The sequence below is a fragment of the Drosophila hydei genome, unplaced genomic scaffold (assembly GCF_003285905.1).
Source record: "Drosophila hydei strain 15085-1641.00,03,60 unplaced genomic scaffold, DhydRS2 tig00000530-arrow-arrow-pilon, whole genome shotgun sequence".
Taxonomy (NCBI): Eukaryota; Metazoa; Arthropoda; class Insecta; order Diptera; family Drosophilidae; genus Drosophila; species Drosophila hydei.
The window spans coordinates 135,268-156,785 of NW_022045747.1; the positions used below are offsets into that span (position 1 = coordinate 135,268).

Consider the following 21,518-nt stretch of genomic DNA (forward strand, 5'->3'; position numbering starts at 1 on the left):
TTTATTTTTTGAAAGAAGATTAATTCCAACTTTATTTTTAATTTTAGGGTGAGGGTATCAACCAGAACGTTTACAAGCAGGGATTTATTTATTATTTTATACCTTATTAGTTTCTTTACCGATATTAATTGGTATTTTTTATATAATAAATAAAATAGGTAAAATAAATTTTTATTTAATAAATAATTTTATATTTAATTATGATTTATTATATTTTTGTATAATAAGTGCGTTTTTAGTAAAAATACCAATATTTTTAGTTCATTTATGATTGCCAAAAGATCATGTTGAAGCACCTGTTTCAGGGTCAATAATTTTGGCAGGTATTATATTAAAGTTAGGAGGTTATGGTATATTGCGAGTTATTAGAATTATACAACTTATAAACTTAGTAATATTTTTAGTTTTAACTTTTAGAAGAATAAGATCATTTATATTTTATTTATTTTTTGAAAGAAGATTAATTCCAACTTTATTTTTAATTTTAGTGTGAGGGTATCAACCAGAACGTTTATTTATTATTTTATACATTATTAGTTTCTTTACCGATATTAATAAATAAAATAGGAAAAATAAATTTTTATTTAATAAATAATTTTATATTTAATTATGATTTATTATATTTTTGTATAATAAGTGCGTTTTTAGTAAAAATACCAATATTTTTAGTTCATTTATGATTGCCAAAAGATCATGTTGAAGCACCTGTTTCAGGGTCAATAATTTTAGCAGGTATTATATTAAAGTTAGGAGGTTATGGTATATTGCGAGTTATTAGAATTATACAACTTATAAACTTAAAATATATATTTGTTTGATTTAGAATTAGTTTAGTAGGAGGGGTTTAAGTTAGTTTAGTATGTTTACGCCAAACTGATTTAAAGGCTTTTATTGCGTATTCTTCTGTAGCTCCAAGTAAGTTTGGGTTAACTAAAATTAAAGAAATTAGTAAAAAAAATTATAATAATAAAACCAACAATATCCTTTTAAGTAAAGTAAGGGTGAAAGGGGATTTTGTCTGTATTTGAATTTAATCCAATAGGGTTATTTGATCCAGTTTGGTGTAAAAATAATAAATGAATTATTGTTATTGCTAAAACAATAAAAGGTAAAATGAAATGAAAAGTGAAGAATCGTGTTAAAGTTGTGTTATCAACTGCGAATCCACCTCAAATTCATTGTACTAAATCAAGTCCTAAGTAAGGTACTGCTGATAATAAATTTGTAATAACTGTTGCTCCTCAAAAAGATATTTGTCCTCAAGGTAATACGTATCCTATATAAGCAGTTCCTATTACAAGAAATAAAAGAATTACTCCAATTGTTCATGTTGGGGTAAATAAGTAAGATCCGTAATAAATTCCACATCCAACATGTATATAAATACAAATAAAAAAAAGAGGCTCCGTTAGCATGTATAGTTCGTAGTAATCAACCATAATTTGTTAAAAGCTATATTAACGTCTGCTGTGTAATGTATGGCTAAAAATAAACCGTTTAAAATTTGAATAATTAAACAACCCTAATAATGGTGCGGGTAAATCAACTAATGCATTATTAGCAATTTTAAATAAGGGGTGTGAGGTTCGTAAAGGTTTGTTCATTAGTTTATTAAACGTAAAGGTCCCTTGAATATTTTTGTAATTTTTACAACAATTAAAGTAATTAACAAATAATTTATTAATAAAATTGTTACAAAATTTGTTGGGGAGTTATAAAGTTTATTAAGAGAAAGTGTATTTTCTGGAAAATAAGAGTAGATATTTAAAATATTTTGTATTTCGTTATTTATAAAAAAAAAAATTAATATAATTTTTGTCGATAAATAAAAATACAAAAATTCTTAAAAATATGAAAGTAAAACAAATTAAGGTTAATTTAATAGATAAATTAAATATTTCATTAGAAGCTAAGGAGGTAACATAAATAAATAAATCTAGTATACCCCCTAAAAAAATTAAAAATAAAATATATGAAAATCAAAAAGTTTTGGTTATTATACTTGTAATTAAACAAATTAAAATTGTTTGAATTAATAAATTTAAACCTATAGCTAATGGGTGAATTATATTAATGAAAATAATTGAAGTAAAAAAAATTATTGCGTAAAGAATTAATTGAAGAATTTCAAGAGGTAGTTAATATAAAATTAATTTTTGGGATTAATGAAAAAGAAATTCTTTTCTCTTGAAGTTTTAAAAGAAATAATCTTATTTTTGATTTACAAGACCAATGTTTTTATTAAACTATTAAAACTAATAATTATATTTTTGTATTGAAGTTTACCTGTGATTTTATTTATTTTTGGGTTATTTTGTTTTGTGTCAAATCGTAAGCATTTACTTTCTATACTTTTAAGTTTAGAATTTATTGGTCTTATTTTATTTTTTTTTATTATTTTTATATTTAAATATATTAAGTTATGAAAATTATTTTAGAATGATATTTTTAACTTTTAGTGTATGTGAAGGAGCTTATTATCAATATTAGTTTCAATAATTCGAAATCATGGAAATGATCATTTTCAATCTTTTAGAATTATATAATGTTAAAATAAATTTTTTTTTTGAATTTTTTAAGCCCTCTTTGTTTTATAAATAATATATTTTGAATGGTACAGGTTATATTATTTTTTATTAGATTTGTTATATTATTAATAAAATTTTTTTAAATTATTGAACAAGTATTTCATATTTTTTAGGGGGGGATATATGATGTTATGGGCTAATTTTGTTAAGTTTATGAATTTGTTCATTAATAATTATAGCAAGTGAAAGAGTTAATAAATATAATAATTATACAAATTTATTTTTATTAAATATTGTTATATTAGTAATATTTTTAGTTTTAACTTTTAGAAGAATAAGATTATTTATATTTTATTTATTTTTTGAAAGAAGATTAATTCCAACTTTATTTTTAATTTTAGGGTGAGGGTATCAACCAGAACGTTTACAAGCAGGGATTTATTTATTATTTTATACCTTATTAGTTTCTTTACCGATATTAATTGGTATTTTTTAAATAATAAATAAAATAGGTAAAATAAATTTTTATTTAATAAATAATTTTATATTTAATTATGATTTATTATATTTTTGTATAATAAGTGCGTTTTTAGTAAAAATACCAATATTTTTAGTTCATTTATGATTGCCAAAAGATCATGTTGAAGCACCTGTTTCAAGGTCAATAATTTTAATAATTTTAAATTTTTTAGGAGAAATTTCATTAAGAGAATTGTTTCTTGGTCATGAATTTCAATAATTATATTATCTTTGTTTTCTTTTTTTAGAGCTGCTTATACCTTATAAAGAGTTAAACATGTATATTATGAATTTATTTAAATAGTATAATAAAAATACTAATTTGTGGTGTTAGTGATATGATGAATTCATTTTAGATCATGAAATATATATCAATTTGTATAATTAGATTTATTAATTTAATTTTTATTAGAATAACATGTTTTATTTTTAGACCGAAAGACGGGCATATACAGACACAGACAGACGTACACACGCAGACAGACTGTCACAAGCAGACATACACAGACACACGGGCAAAGATAGACAGACCTAGACGGGCACGGACACAGACAGGCATATACAGACAGTAATACACAGTCAGACGTCAGTTCTGAAAACAGCAAATACATAAGATTGAATTATAGCTACAGCAGATTCTAGAACTAATAAAGCAATTTGTCTAACTAATAAGAATGTTACTAAAATATAAGATATTGAAGGACCTGTATTACCCAATAAAGTTAATAGTAAATGTCCAGCAATTATATTAGCTGTTAATCGTACAGCTAGAGTTCCCGGTCGGATGATATTTCTGATTGTTTCAATACATACTATAAAAGGTATAAGAATAGCTGGAGTACCTTGAGGAACTAAATGTACAAATATATGTTGAGTATGATTAATTCACCCATAAATTATAAAAGATAACCATAAAGGTAAGGCTAAAGATAAGGTTAATGTTAAATGGCTTGTTCTCGTAAAAATAAGGGAATAATCCTATAAAATTATTAAATAAAATTAAAGAAAATAATGAAATAAAAATAAATGTTGAACCGTTATGACCTGAAGGTCCTAACAATGTTTTAAATTCTTTGTCTAAAGTCAATAAAATTGAATTTCAGAAAATATTATATCGAGAAGGTATTAATCAATAAGCTGAAGGAATTATTAAAAGTCCTAAAAATGTTCTGATACAATTTAATGATAAACCGAAAATTGCTGATGGGTCAAATACAGAAAATAGATTTGTTATCATTTTCAATTTATTGAATTTAAATGAATATTTTTTAATTCGTTTGATTTAGGAGATGAAGGTATGTATGAATAATAATTTAATGAACAAAATAAAATAAAAATAATTGAGAGTAAAAAATAGTAAAAGTCATCTAATAGGGGCTATTTGAGGAATTAAAAAATATTAAAAATTTAATAATTTTAGTATGACATACTAATGTTATAAGTAATTTTTTCACAAAAAGTAATCGTTAATTTACTATAAAATGGTTTAAGAGACCAGTACTTACTTTCAGTCATCTTGTGATGAATTTAAATTAGTAGAAATTCACTTAATGAAATAGTTTACAGGAACTCTTTCAATTACAATAGGTATAAAACTTTGAATAGCCCCACAAATTTCTGAACATTGTCCGTAAAATAATCCTGGGGGGTTAATAAAAAAATGTGTTTGATTTAGGCGGCCAGGGGTTCCATCAACTTTTACACCTAAAGCGGGAATTGTTCAAGAATGAATTACATCTGCAGCAGTTACTAAGATTCGAATTTGAGAATTTATAGGTAAAACAATTTGATTACCAACATCTAAAAGACGGAATCCATCTGTTGTTAATTCATTTGTTGGAATTATATAAGAATCAAATTCAACGTTATTGAAATCTGAATATTCATAACTTCAGTATTATCGATGACAAATTCTCTTTAAAGTTACAGAAGGTTCATTAATTTCATCTAAAATATATAAAAGTCGTAAAGAAGGGAAATGAAAAAGGAAGTAAAAAAATAGTTGCAGGAAGAATAGTTCAAATAATTTCAATTAACTGACCGTGTAAAAGAAATCAATTTACATATTTATTGAAAAATAATGTAAATATAAGATATCCGGCTAATACAGTAATTATTACTAAAATTAATAAGGCATGATCGTGAAAAAAAATTAACTGTTCTATTAAAGGAGAAGCACTATCTTGAAGACCTAAATTAGCTCATGTTGACATTAGTAACTTCTAATAAAAGTTAAATACTTTATATATGGAGCTTAAATCCATTGCACTAATCTGCCATATTAGAATGATTAATTAGTTAATAAAGGTAACTCAAAATATCTATGTTCAGCAGGTGGGGTATTTTGGTATCATTCAATTGAAGAGTTTAATTGAATAGGATAAATAACTTGTCGTTGTGATACAAGACTTTCTCAAATAATATAGAAAATAAATAAAATCCCTAAAAGTGAGATAGATGAACCAATTGTTTAAATTACATTTAACGTTGTGTCGAGGTAATCAGAATATCGACGAGGTATCCCAGCTAATCCAAAAAAATGTTGAGGGAAAAAAGTAAGATTTACTCCAATAAATATAATGATAAATTGACTTTTTAATCATTTATTATTTAATTTTAACCCGGTAAATAAAGGGTATCAATGAACAAATCTTACTATAATTGAAAATACAGCTCCTATAGATAAAACATAGTGAAAATGAGCAACTACATAGTATGTATCATGAAAAATAATACCAACTGAAGAATTGGCTAATACAACTCCTGTTAAACCTCCGACTGTGAATAAAAATACAAATCCTAAAGCTCATAAAATAGCATGGGAATATGTAAGTTGTGCTCTAAAACTAAAAATTTGGATACCTGTTAGAAACAGCAATAATTATAGTTGCAGATGTGAAGTAAGCTCGGGTATCTACATCTATTCCCATAGTGAATATATGGTGAGCTCAAACAATAAATCCAAGTAAACCAATTGCAAGTATGGCATAAATTATCCCTAAAGACCCAAAAGTTTCCTTTTTTCCTGATTCTTGACTAATAATATGACAAATTATTCCAAATCCTGGTAAAATTAAAATATAGACTTCAGGATGACCAAAAAATCAAAATAAATGTTGGTAAAGAATTGGGTCCCCTCCTTCGGCTGAGTCAAAAATGATGTATTTAAATTTCGGTCAGTTATTATTAGTAATAGCTCCGGCTAAAACTGGAAGTGACAATAATAACAAAAGTGCAGTAATTACAACTGATCAAACAAATAAAGGTATACGATCAAGAGTAATTTCTGTTGATCGTATATTAATTACAGTAGTGATAAAATTAACTGCCCCTAAAATTAAAGAAATTCCGGCTAAATGTAAAGAAAAAATAGCTAAATCTACAGAAGCTCCTCCATGAGCAATCCCTGATGATAGGGGTGGGTAAACAGTTCATCCTGTCCCAGCTCCGTTTTCAACTATACTTCTCACTAATAAAAGAGATAAAGAAGGATGAAGGTGTAAAACTCTTATATTATTTATTCGAGGGAAAGCTATATCAGGAGCTCCTAATATTAAAGGAACTAATCAATTTCCAAATCCAATTATAATAGGTATTACTATAAAAAAAATTATAACAAAAGCATGTGCAGTAACGATTACATTATAAATTTGATCATCTCCAATTAAAGCACCAGGATGGGCTAATTCGGCTCGGATTAGAATTCTTAATGATGTTTCTACTATTCCCGCTCAAGCTCAGAAAATAAAATATAAAGTTCGAATATCTTTGTGATTTGTTTGAAAATAATCATTGTCGCCATTAAGTGGCTGAAGTTTAGACGATAGATTGTAAATCTATTTATAAGAATTATTCTTCTTAATCAATTAAAAATAAAGGTCATATAGTCAACAATTATATCAAACTGCAATTTTGAAAGTGTAAAATTTACTAAGGCTTAAAGGGTATTAGTTTATTTGTAGCTTAAAATATTATATAAAATAATGAAATTAGGAATATACCAAAAATTAAAAAAAAAATGTTATTAATAAGTATAATTTTATAATAAAATTATTGATTTGTTTTTTTTTTCGTAATAATTTAGTATAAATGCTGAGTAAAAATAAAGTGATTAATGCTGATATTAACATAATAAATAATTGAAAATATTGATTACAGAAAGTTATTTGTTGGATTAAAGCAATAACTCCACCTAATTTATTAGGAATAGAACGAAGGATGGCGTAAGCAAATAAAAAATATCATTCGGGTTGAAATTGGGCAGGAGTAACAAGAGGGTTAGCAGGGGAGGGTTATCCGGGTCTCCAAGTAAGTTTGGGTTAACTAAAATTAAAGAAATTAGTAAAAAAAATTATAATAATAAAACCAACAATATCCTTTTAAGTAAAGTAAGGGTGAAAGGGGATTTTGTCTGTATTTGAATTTAATCCAATAGGGTTATTTGATCCAGTTTGGTGTAAAAATAATAAATGAATTATTGTTATTGCTAAAACAATAAAAGGTAAAATGAAATGAAAAGTGAAGAATCGTGTTAAAGTTGTGTTATCAACTGCGAATCTACTTCAAATTCATTGTACTAAATCAAGTCCTAAGTAAGGTACTGCTGATAATAAATTTGTAATAACTGTTGCTCCTCAAAAAGATATTTGTCCTCAAGGTAATACGTATCCTATATAAGCAGTTCCTATTACAAGAAATAAAAGAATTACTCCAATTGTTCATGTTGGGGTAAATAAGTAAGATCTGTAATAAATTCCACATCCAACATGTATATAAATACAAATAAAAAAAGAGGCTCCGTTAGCATGTATAGTTCGTAGTAATCAACCATAATTTGTTAAAAGCTATATTAACGTCTGCTGTGTAATGTATGGCTAAAAATAAACCGTTTAAAATTTGAATAATTAAACAACCCTAATAATGGTGCGGGTAAATCAACTAATGCATTATTAGCAATTTTAAATAAGGGGTGTGAGGTTCGTAAAGGTTTGTTCATTAGTTTATTAAACGTAAAGGTCCCTTGAATATTTTTGTAATTTTTACAACAATTAAAGTAATTAACAAATAATTTATTAATAAAATTGTTACAAAATTTGTTGGGGAGTTATAAAGTTTATTAAGAGAAAGTGTATTTTCTGGAAAATAAGAGTAGATATTTAAAATATTTTGTATTTCGTTATTTATAAAAAAAAAAATTAATATAATTTTTGTCGATAAATAAAAATACAAAAATTCTTAAAAATATAAAAGTAAAACAAATTAAGGTTAATTTAATAGATAAATTAAATATTTCATTAGAAGCTAAGGAGGTAACATAAATAAATAAAACTAGTATACCCCCTAAAAAAATTAAAAATAAAATATATGAAAATCAAAAAGTTTTGGTTATTATACCTGTAATTAAACAAATTAAAATTGTTTGAATTAATAAAGTTAAACCTATAGCTAATGGGTGAATTATATTAATGAAAATAATTGAAGTAAAAAAAATTATTGCGTAAAGAATTAATTGAAGAATTTCAAGAGGTAGTTAATATAAAATATTAATTTTGGGGATTAATGAAAAAGAAATTCTTTTCTCTTGAAGTTTTAAAAGAAATAATCTTATTTTTGATTTACAAGACCAATGTTTTTATTAAACTATTAAAACTAATGATTATATTTTTGTATTGAAGTTTACCTGTGATTTTATTTATTTTTGGGCTATTTTGTTTTGTGTCAAATCGTAAGCATTTACTTTCTATACTTTTAAGTTTAGAATTTATTGGTCTTATTTTATTTTTTTTATTATTTTTAAATATTATATATATTAAGTTATGAAAATTATTTTAGAATGATATTTTTAACTTTTAGTGTATGTGAAGGAGCTTTTGGATTATCAATTTTAATTTCAATAATTCGAAATCATGGAAATGATTATTTTCAATCTTTTAGAATTATATAATGTTAAAATTAATTTTTTTAAAAATTTTTTTAAGCCCTCTTTGTTTTATAAATAATATATTTTGAATGGTACAGGTTATATTATTTTTTATTAGATTTGTTATATTATTAATAAATAATTTTTTAAATTATTGAACAAGTATTTCATATTTTTTAGGAGGGGGACATATTATCTTATGGGCTAATTTTGTTAAGTTTATGAATTTGTTCATTAATAATTATAGCAAGTGAAAGAGTTAATAAATATAATAATTATACAAATTTATTTTTATCAAATATTGTTATATTAGTAATATTTTTAGTTTTAACTTTTAGAAGAATAAGATTATTTATATTTTATTTATTTTTTGAAAGAAGATTAATTCCAACTTTATTTTTAATTTTAGGGTGAGGGTATCAACCAGAACGTTTACAAGCAGGGATTTATTTATTATTTTATACCTTATTAGTTTCTTTACCGATATTAATTGGTATTTTTTATATAATAAATAAAATAGGTAAAATAAATTTTTATTTAATAAATAATTTTATATTTAATTATGATTTATTATATTTTTGCATAATAAGTGCGTTTTTAGTAAAAATACCAATATTTTTAGTTTATTTATGATTGCCAAAAGATCATGTTGAAGCACCTGTTTCAGGGTCAATAATTTTAGCAGGTATTATATTAAAGTTAGGAGGTTATGGTATATTGCGAGTTATTAGAATTATACAACTTATAAACTTAAAATATATATTTGTTTGAATTAGAATTAGTTTAGTAGGAGGGGTTTTAGTTAGAATTGTATTAGCAGGGCTATTGACAATAAGATATTGAGGTTTAGGTGGTTCTTATAGATTAATACTTGCTCATGGACTATATTCATCAGGGTTAGTTTGTTTAGCCAATATTTCTTATGAACGTTTAAATTTTATACCTGCTATAGCATTATGGTGATTTTTATTAAGATCAGTAAATATAGCTGCTCCTCCTACACTAAATTTATTAGGAGAAATTTTATTAATTAAGAGAATTGTTTCTTGGTCATGAATTTCAATAATTATATTATCTTTGTTATCTTTTTTTAGAGCTGCTTATACCTTATAAAGAGTTAAACATGTATATTATGAATTTATTTAAATAGTATAATAAAAATACTAATTTGTGGTGTTAGTGATATGATGAATTCATTTTAGATCATGAAATATATATCAATTTGTATAATTAGATTTATTAATTTAATTTTTATTAGATTAACATGTTTTATTTTAAGACCGAAAGACGGGCATATACAGACACAGACAGACGTACACACGCAGACAGACTGTCACAAGCAGACATACACAGACACACGGGCAAAGATAGACAGACCTAGACGGGCACGGACACAGACAGGCATATACAGACAGTAATACACAGTCAGACGTCAGTTCTGAAAACAGCAAATACATAAGATTGAATTATAGCTACAGCAGATTCTAGAACTAATAAAGCAATTTGTCTAACTAATAAGAATGTTACTAAAATATAGGATATTGAAGGACCTGTATTACCCAATAAAGTTAATAGTAAATGTCCAGCAATTATATTAGCTGTTAATCGTACAGCTAGAGTTCCCGGTCGGATGATATTTCTGATTGTTTCAATACATACTATAAAAGGTATAAGAATAGCTGGAGTACCTTGAGGAACTAAATGTGCAAATATATGTTGGGTATGATTAATTCACCCATAAATTATAAAAGATAACCATAAAGGTAAGGCTAAAGATAAGGTTAATGTTAAATGGCTTGTTCTCGTAAAAATAAGGGAATAATCCTATAAAATTATTAAATAAAATTAAAGAAAATAATGAAATAAAAATAAATGTTGAACCGTTATGACCTGAAGGTCCTAACAATGTTTTAAATTCTTTGTCTAAAGTCAATAAAATTTATTCAATTTAGAGGTTTATTAGAGACTGACTGAAAACTTAGAGGTGGTACTTATCATCTCGTATGTACCATACTTTCTATCGATATATCATATCGCATTGTAACGGATGATATTCTTCAACACCCTTCCTCAATGCGATCATGATTACAAAATGTATCATTTTAATCCTAGCATTACAGTAAATTTCTCATGTTTGACTTTACATAAGTTCTTCGTCAATACATCTGATATCATTTCATCTGTGGGAATGTACTTTATATCTATTACTTTATTTTTGTACATTTCCCTTACAAAATGGTATTTTATTTCAATATGCTTGCTACGCGAATGAAATTTTGCATCTTTAGCAAGGCATTGTGCGCTCTGATTATCACTATAAATCAGCACCTTTGCCATCGGCCCGAGTTCCATTTCGTTGATCAATTTTCTAACGTATACCGCCTCCTTGGCTGCCGTAGAAAGTGCCACATACTCGGCCTCTGTACTACTGAGGGCGACCAAATTCTGCTTCTTTGATTCCCAAGAGACTGCTGCTCCAGCAAGGTAGAATGACCAACCCGTAAAAGACTTCCGATCGTTGCTGTCGCCAGCCCAGTCTGCATCAATATAACAGTGGATAGGCACACCCGTTTTGTTATATTGTAGTTTCAAATATGAGGTACCTTTTAGATATCTCAATACCCGTTTGGCTGCAACCTCATGCTCCTTGTGCGGATCTGCATTTCCCTGCGCCAGCTTGGCCACAGAGTGTATTATATCTGGCCGTGTTGTCAACGCCAAATACAATAGCGAACCAATGAGCGATTGATAGCGTGTTTTATCGACCTGGCCGCAGTCAACATCATCGCACTTCATCTGGAAACCAATTTCCAACGGAGTCGCGCTTGGCTTGCAGTAATGCATGCCGTAATCATTTAGTAGTTCTTCAATGTACTGTTTATGGCCTATGGAGAGACTACCAGTCTTGCCATCTCGCTCAATTTCCATTCCCAAAAAGTAGTGCAGTTCACCACCATCGACCACATCGAATTTGTTTGATATGAGCTGCTTAATGTGGGCCACATCTTCTTCTCTGGTACATGCTAGTATAAAATCGTCAACATATACAACAATAATATTTAAATACCCTTTGATCTTGTTTGTATAAATGCATGGTTCACTAGCACATGGGACGAAACCAATCTCCAAAAGAGTACTCTCTAGCTTTTGGTTCCACTCCCGACCGCTCTGTTTCAAGCCGTACAACGATTTCTTCAGCTTCAGTACGCGCTTGGGATGATCAGCGTCGATAAAGCCCTCTGGTTGTCGCATATACACATCATCGTGTAGCTCGCTGTTCAGGTATGCTGCAGAGACATCCATCTGATGCAGGTGCATCTCGTTCTCGACAGCTAACGCAATCACTAATCTGATTGAGGAGTAACGTGCAACTGGAGAGAACGTTTCCGTGTAGTTAACTCCGTATTGCTGTCCGCACCCTTTCGCGACCAATCTAGCTTTAAATCGCTGAACGTTGCCATAATCATCACGCTTGGTGGTAAAAACCCATTTACAACCAATAATTTTTTCGCCTGCAGGAAGATCGACCAGACTCCATGTCTCAATGTTTTTCAGGCTATCATACTCCTTCTGCATCGCCGATTTCCAGTTTTCAGATTGTTCTGACCGAAATGCCTCCCTAACACATGTGGGAACATCAACATTTCGAGCGTCTAGTACATTCAGAACATTGTACTCTTTTCGTGGACGACCTAGACGCCCAGTGCGAACAATTCGTGGTCTCCCTGGACCTCTTTTACCTGTCACCTGCTCCTCCTCAGCATCTTCTTCGTCACCACTTTGACACTGCCTATCAACAGTTGGACTTTGCTGCTGCTCATCAGGATCGTGACTTTCATCATTTTGCTCGCAACTAAATTTTTCATCTGGCTCGAGGATTAGCACATCTGACTCATGTGATGACCCTTGATCGTGCTCCAATCCTTTCCTGAACTTGTGCTCTAAAAACACAACATCTCGGGATAACACAACGCTTCTTTTGACAGGGTTGTACAGACGATAAGCTTTGGCAGTTTCAGAGTAACCTACCAGTATATGCCACTCGCCTTTTGTTGAAAACTTGTTTTTATGCTTTTTATTTAATACAATAGCTTCCATTCCAAATACTTTTAGATGAGATACGCTCGGTTTTTTCCCATACCAATCCTCATATGGAGTTTTGCCAATCAAGGCTGCAGTTTCAGCCCTATTGCGTAGATACGCAGCCGTCATTATCGCCTCTCCCCAAAAAGATTCACCAACTCCAGCATGCACCATCATACTTCGCGCCATCTCCACCAGTGTTCTGTTGGCGCGTTCCGCCACACCATTTTGTTGTGGAGTGTGGGGAACAGTTAGTTGTCTTTTTATACCATGGCTTGATAAGAATTTTTCAAATGTACCGCTCAGGTACTCACGCCCGTTGTCGCTTCTTATGGCTTTTATGCGTTTTCCAGTTTGATTTTCAGCTAATTTTTTAAAGTCTTTGAATTTCTCAAATACATCACTTTTATGTTTTAGCACGTACACCGACATATAACGCGATTTATCGTCAATGAATGTTGCAAAATAACGCGCTCCACCTTGTGATGCCGTACGAATAGGACCACATATGTCTGTATGAACTAAAGCTAGTAATTCTTTTGAGCGATTTTCTGATACTTTGGGAAACTTCTTCACGCAAATTTTACTTTTTGCACACGTTTCGCACACAAAGTCATTTGTATTACACACACTAGCTGGAAGTCCATTAACCATGCCCTGTTTAATCATTTTATTTAGGCTATCGAAATTTAGATGCCCGAACCGATCATGCCATTTCACCAATTGATTCATATTTGCATTTACATTAGCTGCAACTACTGTTTTCATGCTACTTTCAAATAAAAACAAATCGTTATGTTTTTCTGCAACTAGCCGATTGTCATTGTTTCTGTCTTTAACATACACTTTGTTTTTCACAAAAATTACTTTTAACCCTTTTTCAGTTGCCTTTGACACAGATATAAAGTTGCATTGTAAGTCTTTCACATATAAAACGTCGACCAATTTGATCGTATTATTTTTCCACTTAAGCAACACTGACCCGCAACCTTCGGTTTCTATGTAATTATCGCCTGCTAGTTTTATTTTCTCTTTGTGGTCACGCATATATATGAACATTGATTTGTCTGCGCACAAATGAGCTGTAGCACCACTGTCCACACACCAGACATTTTTTGTCAATTGTATATTTCCAAGAAAAGAGAACACCGAAAAAGACTTTTTACTGCTCTTTTCGATCGTTTTTTCGCTCTCGTTGTCTTTATCAACCTTTTTCTCTCTTAATCTGCACTTCGCCGCGAAATGCCCGTTTTGCCCGCACAACCAACACTTCGTGTCTTTCGGGTCTTTCTTTGTCTTGTTTCTTTTACCGTTTGCTGGACGCGACGTAAAAATTGTATTCTCGCCTTTTTCACCCACTTCGCCTATGTTGCGCCTCTCTCCTTCCTCCAACAATTTGATTTTTATAGCGCTAAATGTAGGCAATGTGTCCCGTGTTTCGATAGCGACTACGAAATTGTCCAACTCTTCATGTAAACTTGCTAGTAATATTATTACAAGCATTTCATCAGCCACCTGCACTTGTATTTCATTTAATTTTTCTACTACATTAGAAAAATTATTCAAATGCTCACGAACACTGTCTGTAGCTGACATTTTAATATACAATTGCTTGAACAACTGTACATTACGCGCGGGTCCCGAAGGCATGTAGATCTCGGATAACTTTGTCCACGCTTCTCTCGCGGTTCCACAGTGCTTTATACAGTTTATCTCCGACGCTTTTACAGACAACAAAATGCTAGCTAGAGCTTTCTCATCTTTGCTATCAAACGACGCTTTCTGTTCCACTGTATCGTTCTCATTTTTTAATAACCGACCACATGTCACCGACCACAAGTCAGAATGAATCAACAGACTTTTCATCATCACTATCTAGTTTCTCAATTTATTTTTATTAAATATTGTTATATTAGTAATATTTTTAGTTTTAACTTTTAGAAGAATAAGATTATTTATATTTTATTTATTTTTTGAAAGAAGATTAATTCCAACTTTATTTTTAATTTTAGGGTGAGGGTATCAACCAGAACGTTTACAAGCAGGGATTTATTTATTATTTTATACCTTATTAGTTTCTTTACCGATATTAATTGGTATTTTTTATATAATAAATAAAATAGGTAAAATAAATTTTTATTTAATAAATAATTTTATATTTAATTATGATTTATTATATTTTTGTATAATAAGTGCGTTTTTAGTAAAAATACCAATATTTTTAGTTCATTTATGATTGCCAAAAGATCATGTTGAAGCACCTGTTTCAGGGTCAATAATTTTGGCAGGTATTATATTAAAGTTAGGAGGTTATGGTATATTGCGAGTTATTAGAATTATACAACTTATAAACTTAAAATATATATTTGTTTGAATTAGAATTAGTTTAGTAGGAGGGGTTTTAGTTAGTTTAGTATGTTTACGCCAAACTGATTTAAAGGCTTTAATTGCGTATTCTTCTGTAGCTCATATAGGAATTGTATTAGCAGGGCTATTGACAATAAGATATTGAGGATTATGTGGTTCTTATAAATTAATACTTGCTCATGGACTATATTCATCAGGGTTAGTTTGTTTAGAGAATATTTCTTATGAACGTTTAAATTTTATACCTGCTATAGCATTATGGTGATTTTTATTAAGATCAGCAAATATAGCTGCTCCTCCTACACTAAATTTATTAGGAGAAATTTCATTAATTAATAGAATTGTTTCTTGGTCATGAATTTCAATAATTATATTATCTTTGTTATCTTTTTTTAGAGCTGCTTATACCTTATAAAGAGTTAAACATGTATATTATGACTTTATTTAAATAGTATAATAAAAATACAAATTTGTGGTGTTAGTGATATGATGAATTCATTTTAGATCATGAAATATAAATCAATTTGTATAATTAGATTTATTAATTTAATTTTTATTAGAATAACATGTTTTATTTTAAGATTAAATTTTTTAATAAATGATAGTTTATTTTATCGAGTGAGAGTTAGTATCATTAAATTCGATTTCAATTGTTATAACTTTTTTATTTGATTGAATAAGTCTACTAAAATATAAGATATTGAAGGATCTGTATTACCCAATAAACATAGACAGACAGACACACACGGACGGACACAGACAGACACAAACCCACGCACACAGACATATAGCCACAGAAAGACGGACAAAGGCAGACCGACACAGCCAATCGGACACAAACAGACGGACACAGCCTGAAAGACGCAGAGAGATGGACAGCCATATACATACACAGATGGACGGACTCATGTAAACTGACACAGACTGGCAGTCACAGACAAATACAGGCGAACACGGATAGACGGACACAAAAAGACGAACACAGACAAAAAGACAGGCACATACAGAAAGGCAGGCACATACAGACACAGACAGACGGATACATTCAAACACAGGCAAACCGCCACACACACAGACAGTCTGTCACAAATAGACAGACACGAACAGACTGGCAGAGATATACACACCTAGACAGACATATACATACACACGGATACAGACAGACGGACAAAAATAGACGGATAGAGATCGACAGACAGACGCTGAAAGACGGGAGGAAAGAGACGGTCTCAGGCAGACACAGATGAACACAGACTAACAGACACAGACAGACAGACACACAGACACAGACAGACACAAAGAGACGGAGACACGTCGGCAGACAGACAACATAGAGTCGGTCATAGACAGACTGACACAGACAGAGGGACACCGAAAGACACACACAATCGGACACAAAGAGACGCACACAGACAGACGGACACAAACCGAAAGGCGGGCATATACAGACACAGAAAGACGTACACACGCAGACAGACTGTCACAAGCAGACATACACAGACACACGGGCAAATATAGACAGACCTAGACGGGCACGGTAACAGACAGGCATATACAGACAGTAATACACAGTCAGACGTCAGTTCTGAAAACAGCAAATACATAAGATTGAATTATAGCTACAGCAGATTCTAGAACTAATAAAGCAATTTGTCTAACTAATAAGAATGTTACTAAAATATAAGATATTGAAGGACCTGTACTACCCAATAAAGTTAATAGTAAATGTCCAGCAATTATATTAGCTGTTAATCGTACAGCTAGAGTTCCCGGTCGGATGATATTTCTGATTGTTTCAATACATACTATAAAAGGTATAAGAATAGCTGGAGTACCTTGAGGAACTAAATGTGCAAATATATGTTGAGTATGATTAATTCACCCATAAATTATAAAAGATAACCATAAAGGTAAGGCTAAAGATAAGGTTAATGTTAAATGGCTTGTTCTCGTAAAAATAAGGGAATAATCCTATAAAATTATTAAATAAAATTAAAGAAAATAATGAAATAAAAATAAATGTTGAACCGTTATGACCTGAAGGTCCTAACAATGTTTTAAATTCTTTGTCTAAAGTCAATAAAATTGAATTTCAGAAAATATTATATCGAGAAGGTATTAATCAATAAGCTGAAGGAATTATTAAAAGTCCTAAAAATGTTCTGATTCAATTTAATGATAAACCGAAAATTGCTGATGGGTCAAATACAGAAAATAGATTTGTTATCATTTTCAATTTATTGAATTTAAAGTAATATTTTTTAATTCGTTTGTTTTAGGAGATGAAGGTATGTATGAATAATAATTTAATGAACAAAATAAAATAAAAATAATTGAGAGTAAAAAATAGTAAAAGTCATCTAATAGGGGCTATTTGAGGAATTAAAAAATATTAAAAATTTAATAATTTTAGTTTGACATACTAATGTTATAAGTAATTTTTTCACAAAAAGTAATCGTTAATTTACTATAAAATGGTTTAAGAGACCAGTACTTACTTTCAGTCATCTTGTGATGAATTTAGATTATTAGAAATTCACTTAATAAAATAGTTTATAAGAACTCTTTCAATTACAATAGGTATAAAACTTTGAATAGCCCCACAAATTTCTGAACATTGTCTGTAAAATAATCCTGGGCGGTTAATAAAAAAATGTGTTTGATTTAGGCGGCCAGGGGTTCCATCAACTTTTACACCTAAAGCGGGAAATGTTCAAGAATGAATTACATCTGCAGCAGTTACTAAGATTCGAATTTGAGAATTTATAGGTAAAACAATTCGATTACCAACATATAAAAGACGGAATCCATCTGTTGTTAATTCATTTGTTGGAATTATATAAGAATCAAATTCAACGTTATTGAAATCTGAATATTCATAACTTCAGTATTATCGATGACCAATTCTCTTTAAAGTTACAAAAGGTTCATTAATTTCATCTAAAAGGTATAAAAGTCGTAAAGGGAATGCAATAAATAAAAGATTAATTGCAGGAAGAATAGTTCAAATTATTTCAATTAATTGACCGTGTAAAAGAAATCGATTTACATATTTATTGAAAAATAATGTAAATATAAGATATCCGACTAATACAGTAATTATTACTAAAATTAATAAGGCATGATCGTGAAAAAAAATTAACTGTTCTATTAAAGGAGAAGCACTATCTTGAAGACCTAAATTAGCTCATGTTGACATTAGTAACTTCTAATAAAAGTTAAATACGTTATATATGGAGCTTAAATCCATTGCACTAATCTGCCATATTAGAATGATTAATTAGTTAATAAAGGTAACTCAGAATATCTATGTTCAGCAGGTGGGATATTTTGGTATCATTCAATTGAAGAATTTAATTGAATAGGATAAATAACTTGTCGTTGTGATACAAGACTTTCTCAAATAATATAGAAAATAAATAAAATCCCTAAAAGTGAGATAGGTGAACCAATTGTTGATAATCCAAGAAAATGCTGAGGGAAAAAAGTAAGATTTACTCCAATAAATATAATGATAAATTGACTTTTTAATCATTTATTATTTAATTTTAACCCAGTAAATAAAGGGAATCAATGAACAAATCCTGCTATAATTGCAAATATAGCTCCTATAGATAAAACATAGTAAAAATGAGCAACTACATAGTATGTATCATGTAAAATAATATTAACTGAAGAATTGGCTAATACAACTAAAACTAAAATATAGACTTCAGGATGACCAAAAAATCAAAATAAATGTTGGGAAAGAATTGGGTCCCCTCCTCCGGCTGGGTCAAAAAATTATGTATTTAAATTTCGGTCAGTTAATAACATAGTAATAGTTCCGGCTAAAACTGGAAGTGACAATAATAACAAAGTAATTACAACTGATCAAACAAATAAAGGTATACGATCAAGAGTAATTCCTGTTGATCGTATATTAATTACAGAAGTGATAAAATTAACTGCATCTAAAATTGAAGAAATTCCGGCTAAATGTAAAGAAAAAATAGCTAAATCTACAGAAGCTCCTCCATGAGCAATCCCTAATGATGTCCCAGCTCCGTTTTCAACTATACTTCTCACTAATAAAAGAGATAAAGCAGGATGAAGGAGTCAAAATCTTATATTATTTATTCGAGGAAAAGCTATATCAGGAGCTCCTAATATTAAAGGAACTAATCAATTTCCAAATCCACCAATTATAATAGGTATTACTATAAAAAAAATTATAACAAAAGCATGTGCAGTAACGATTATATTATAAATTTAATCATCTAAAAGGGTATTCCTATATTTACAGCTTTGAAGGCTATTAGTTTATTTAACTTAAAGTATTAGCTTAAAATATTATATAAAACAATGAAATAAGGAATATACCAAAAATTGAAAAAAATGCTATTAATAAGTAGAATTTTATAATAAAATTATTAATTTGTCAATTTGATACCCAATTATTTTCGTAATAATTTAGTATAAATGCTGAGTAACAAATTCGTAGATAAAAAAATAAAGTGATTAATGCTGATATAAACATAATAAATAATTGAAAATATTGATTACAGAAAGTCATTTGTTGGATTACAATTCATTTAGGGAAAAATCCTAAAAATGGGGGTAATCCTCCTAAAGATAAAAAATTTATAAATAAAGTAAATTTTACTATTTTATTTTGAGAAAATCAAGAAAATAATTGATTTAAATGAAATAATTTAAAAATATTAAATACAAAAGTTAAAGTAAAAGATAAAAATGAATAAAATAAAAAAAAAATTAATCAAATTGAATCACTAATTATTAAAGCTCTTAATATTCATCCTAAATGGTTAATTTAAGAATAAGCTATTAATTTTCGTAAAGAAGTTTGGTTTAATCCTCCCAATGCTCCAATAACAACTGATAAAATTACAGTAACTAGTAAAATATTTTTTAAATTTAAATACGAAATTAGCATTAAAGGGACAATTTTTTGTCAAGTTATCAATAAAAGTGCTTTTATCCATGTTAAACCCTCTATTAAATTTGGGAATCAAAAATGAAAGGGAGCTGCCGCTCTTTTTATTAGCAAGGTTGATAAAATAATTATAGAAATAAAAGATCTGTTTGTTTCATGATTTATATTATTCTTTAATATTAACAAAATTACAGAAAATAATAATACAGTAGAAGCAGGAGCTTGTGTTAAAAAATACTTTAAAGAAGCTTCAGTAGATTTCAAATTATTACTATCTCTTATAAGGGGAATAAAAGACAATAAATTAATTTCTAGACCTCTTCAAGCTCCTAATCAAGAATTAGAAGTAACTGTAATTAAAGTTCCAATAATTATTATTAATACAAATAAAATTTTTGAATAATTATTAAAAATTAAAAAGAAAAGGATTAAAACCTTTATAAATGGGGTATGAACCCAGTAGCTTAATTAGCTTATCTTTTTAGATTATTATATATTTTATATTTTTATCAGGCAATTCATTATTAATAGTTTTTACCTTCTTATTTTTTTTTATTGGACTTTTTTTGTAAATATTGATTTTTTTAAAAGGAAAGTTTTTAATTAAATAATACTTTATAGTAAATTTTAAAAAAAAATTATATTTATTAAAATTTAATTAAAATTTTCTATACAGATATATATATTAATGTAAATCTTCAACAATATATAAATATATAATAATTTATAAAAATTATATAAATTTATATAAATTAAAATAATATTTAGATAAATCTTTTAAATATAGTTTTTTTTACTATAAATGTAATGATTTTTGGATTGCGAAATTTTTTTTTTAAATTGTTAGTTATATAATAATGTATTAAATCTTTATATATATATATATATTATCTATTAATCTAGATCTAGTATATACATTTAAAAAAAAAATAATTTTAAATATAATTAATTTTTAACAAATATTTTTTTTTAAATAAAATGATTAATTTTTTTTATTATTTAAAAAATAAATAAAAATTTTTATAAATATCGATTCTTAAAAAAAAATAATTTTTTTAATAAAATAATATTTTTAGTATTTAAAAAAAAATATTATTTTTTTATAAATAATTAAAATTTTCTATATAGATATACATATTAATGTAAGTATTCAAAAATATATAAA

The 21,518-nt window shown here is 28.2% G+C and overlaps 1 protein-coding gene and 2 pseudogenes across 1 annotated transcript; all 3 read right to left on the reverse strand.

Moving 5' to 3' along the window:
- Nucleotides 1–1,603: 1,603 nt before the first annotated feature.
- On the reverse strand, nucleotides 1,604–2,123 carry LOC115483161 (annotated as a pseudogene).
- Nucleotides 2,124–5,337: 3,214 nt separating this feature from the next.
- Nucleotides 5,338–7,952, reverse strand: LOC115483162 (annotated as a pseudogene).
- A 90-nt stretch (nucleotides 7,953–8,042) lies between these two features.
- On the reverse strand, nucleotides 8,043–8,562 carry LOC115483163 (NADH-ubiquinone oxidoreductase chain 6-like; the record flags this gene model as incomplete). Its single annotated transcript, XM_030224315.1, is given in 2 exon segments — nucleotides 8,043–8,240; nucleotides 8,242–8,562. Coding segments are annotated over 2 exon segments (519 nt in total), but the record flags the coding sequence as incomplete, so codon positions are not given.
- Nucleotides 8,563–21,518: the final 12,956 nt, after the last annotated feature.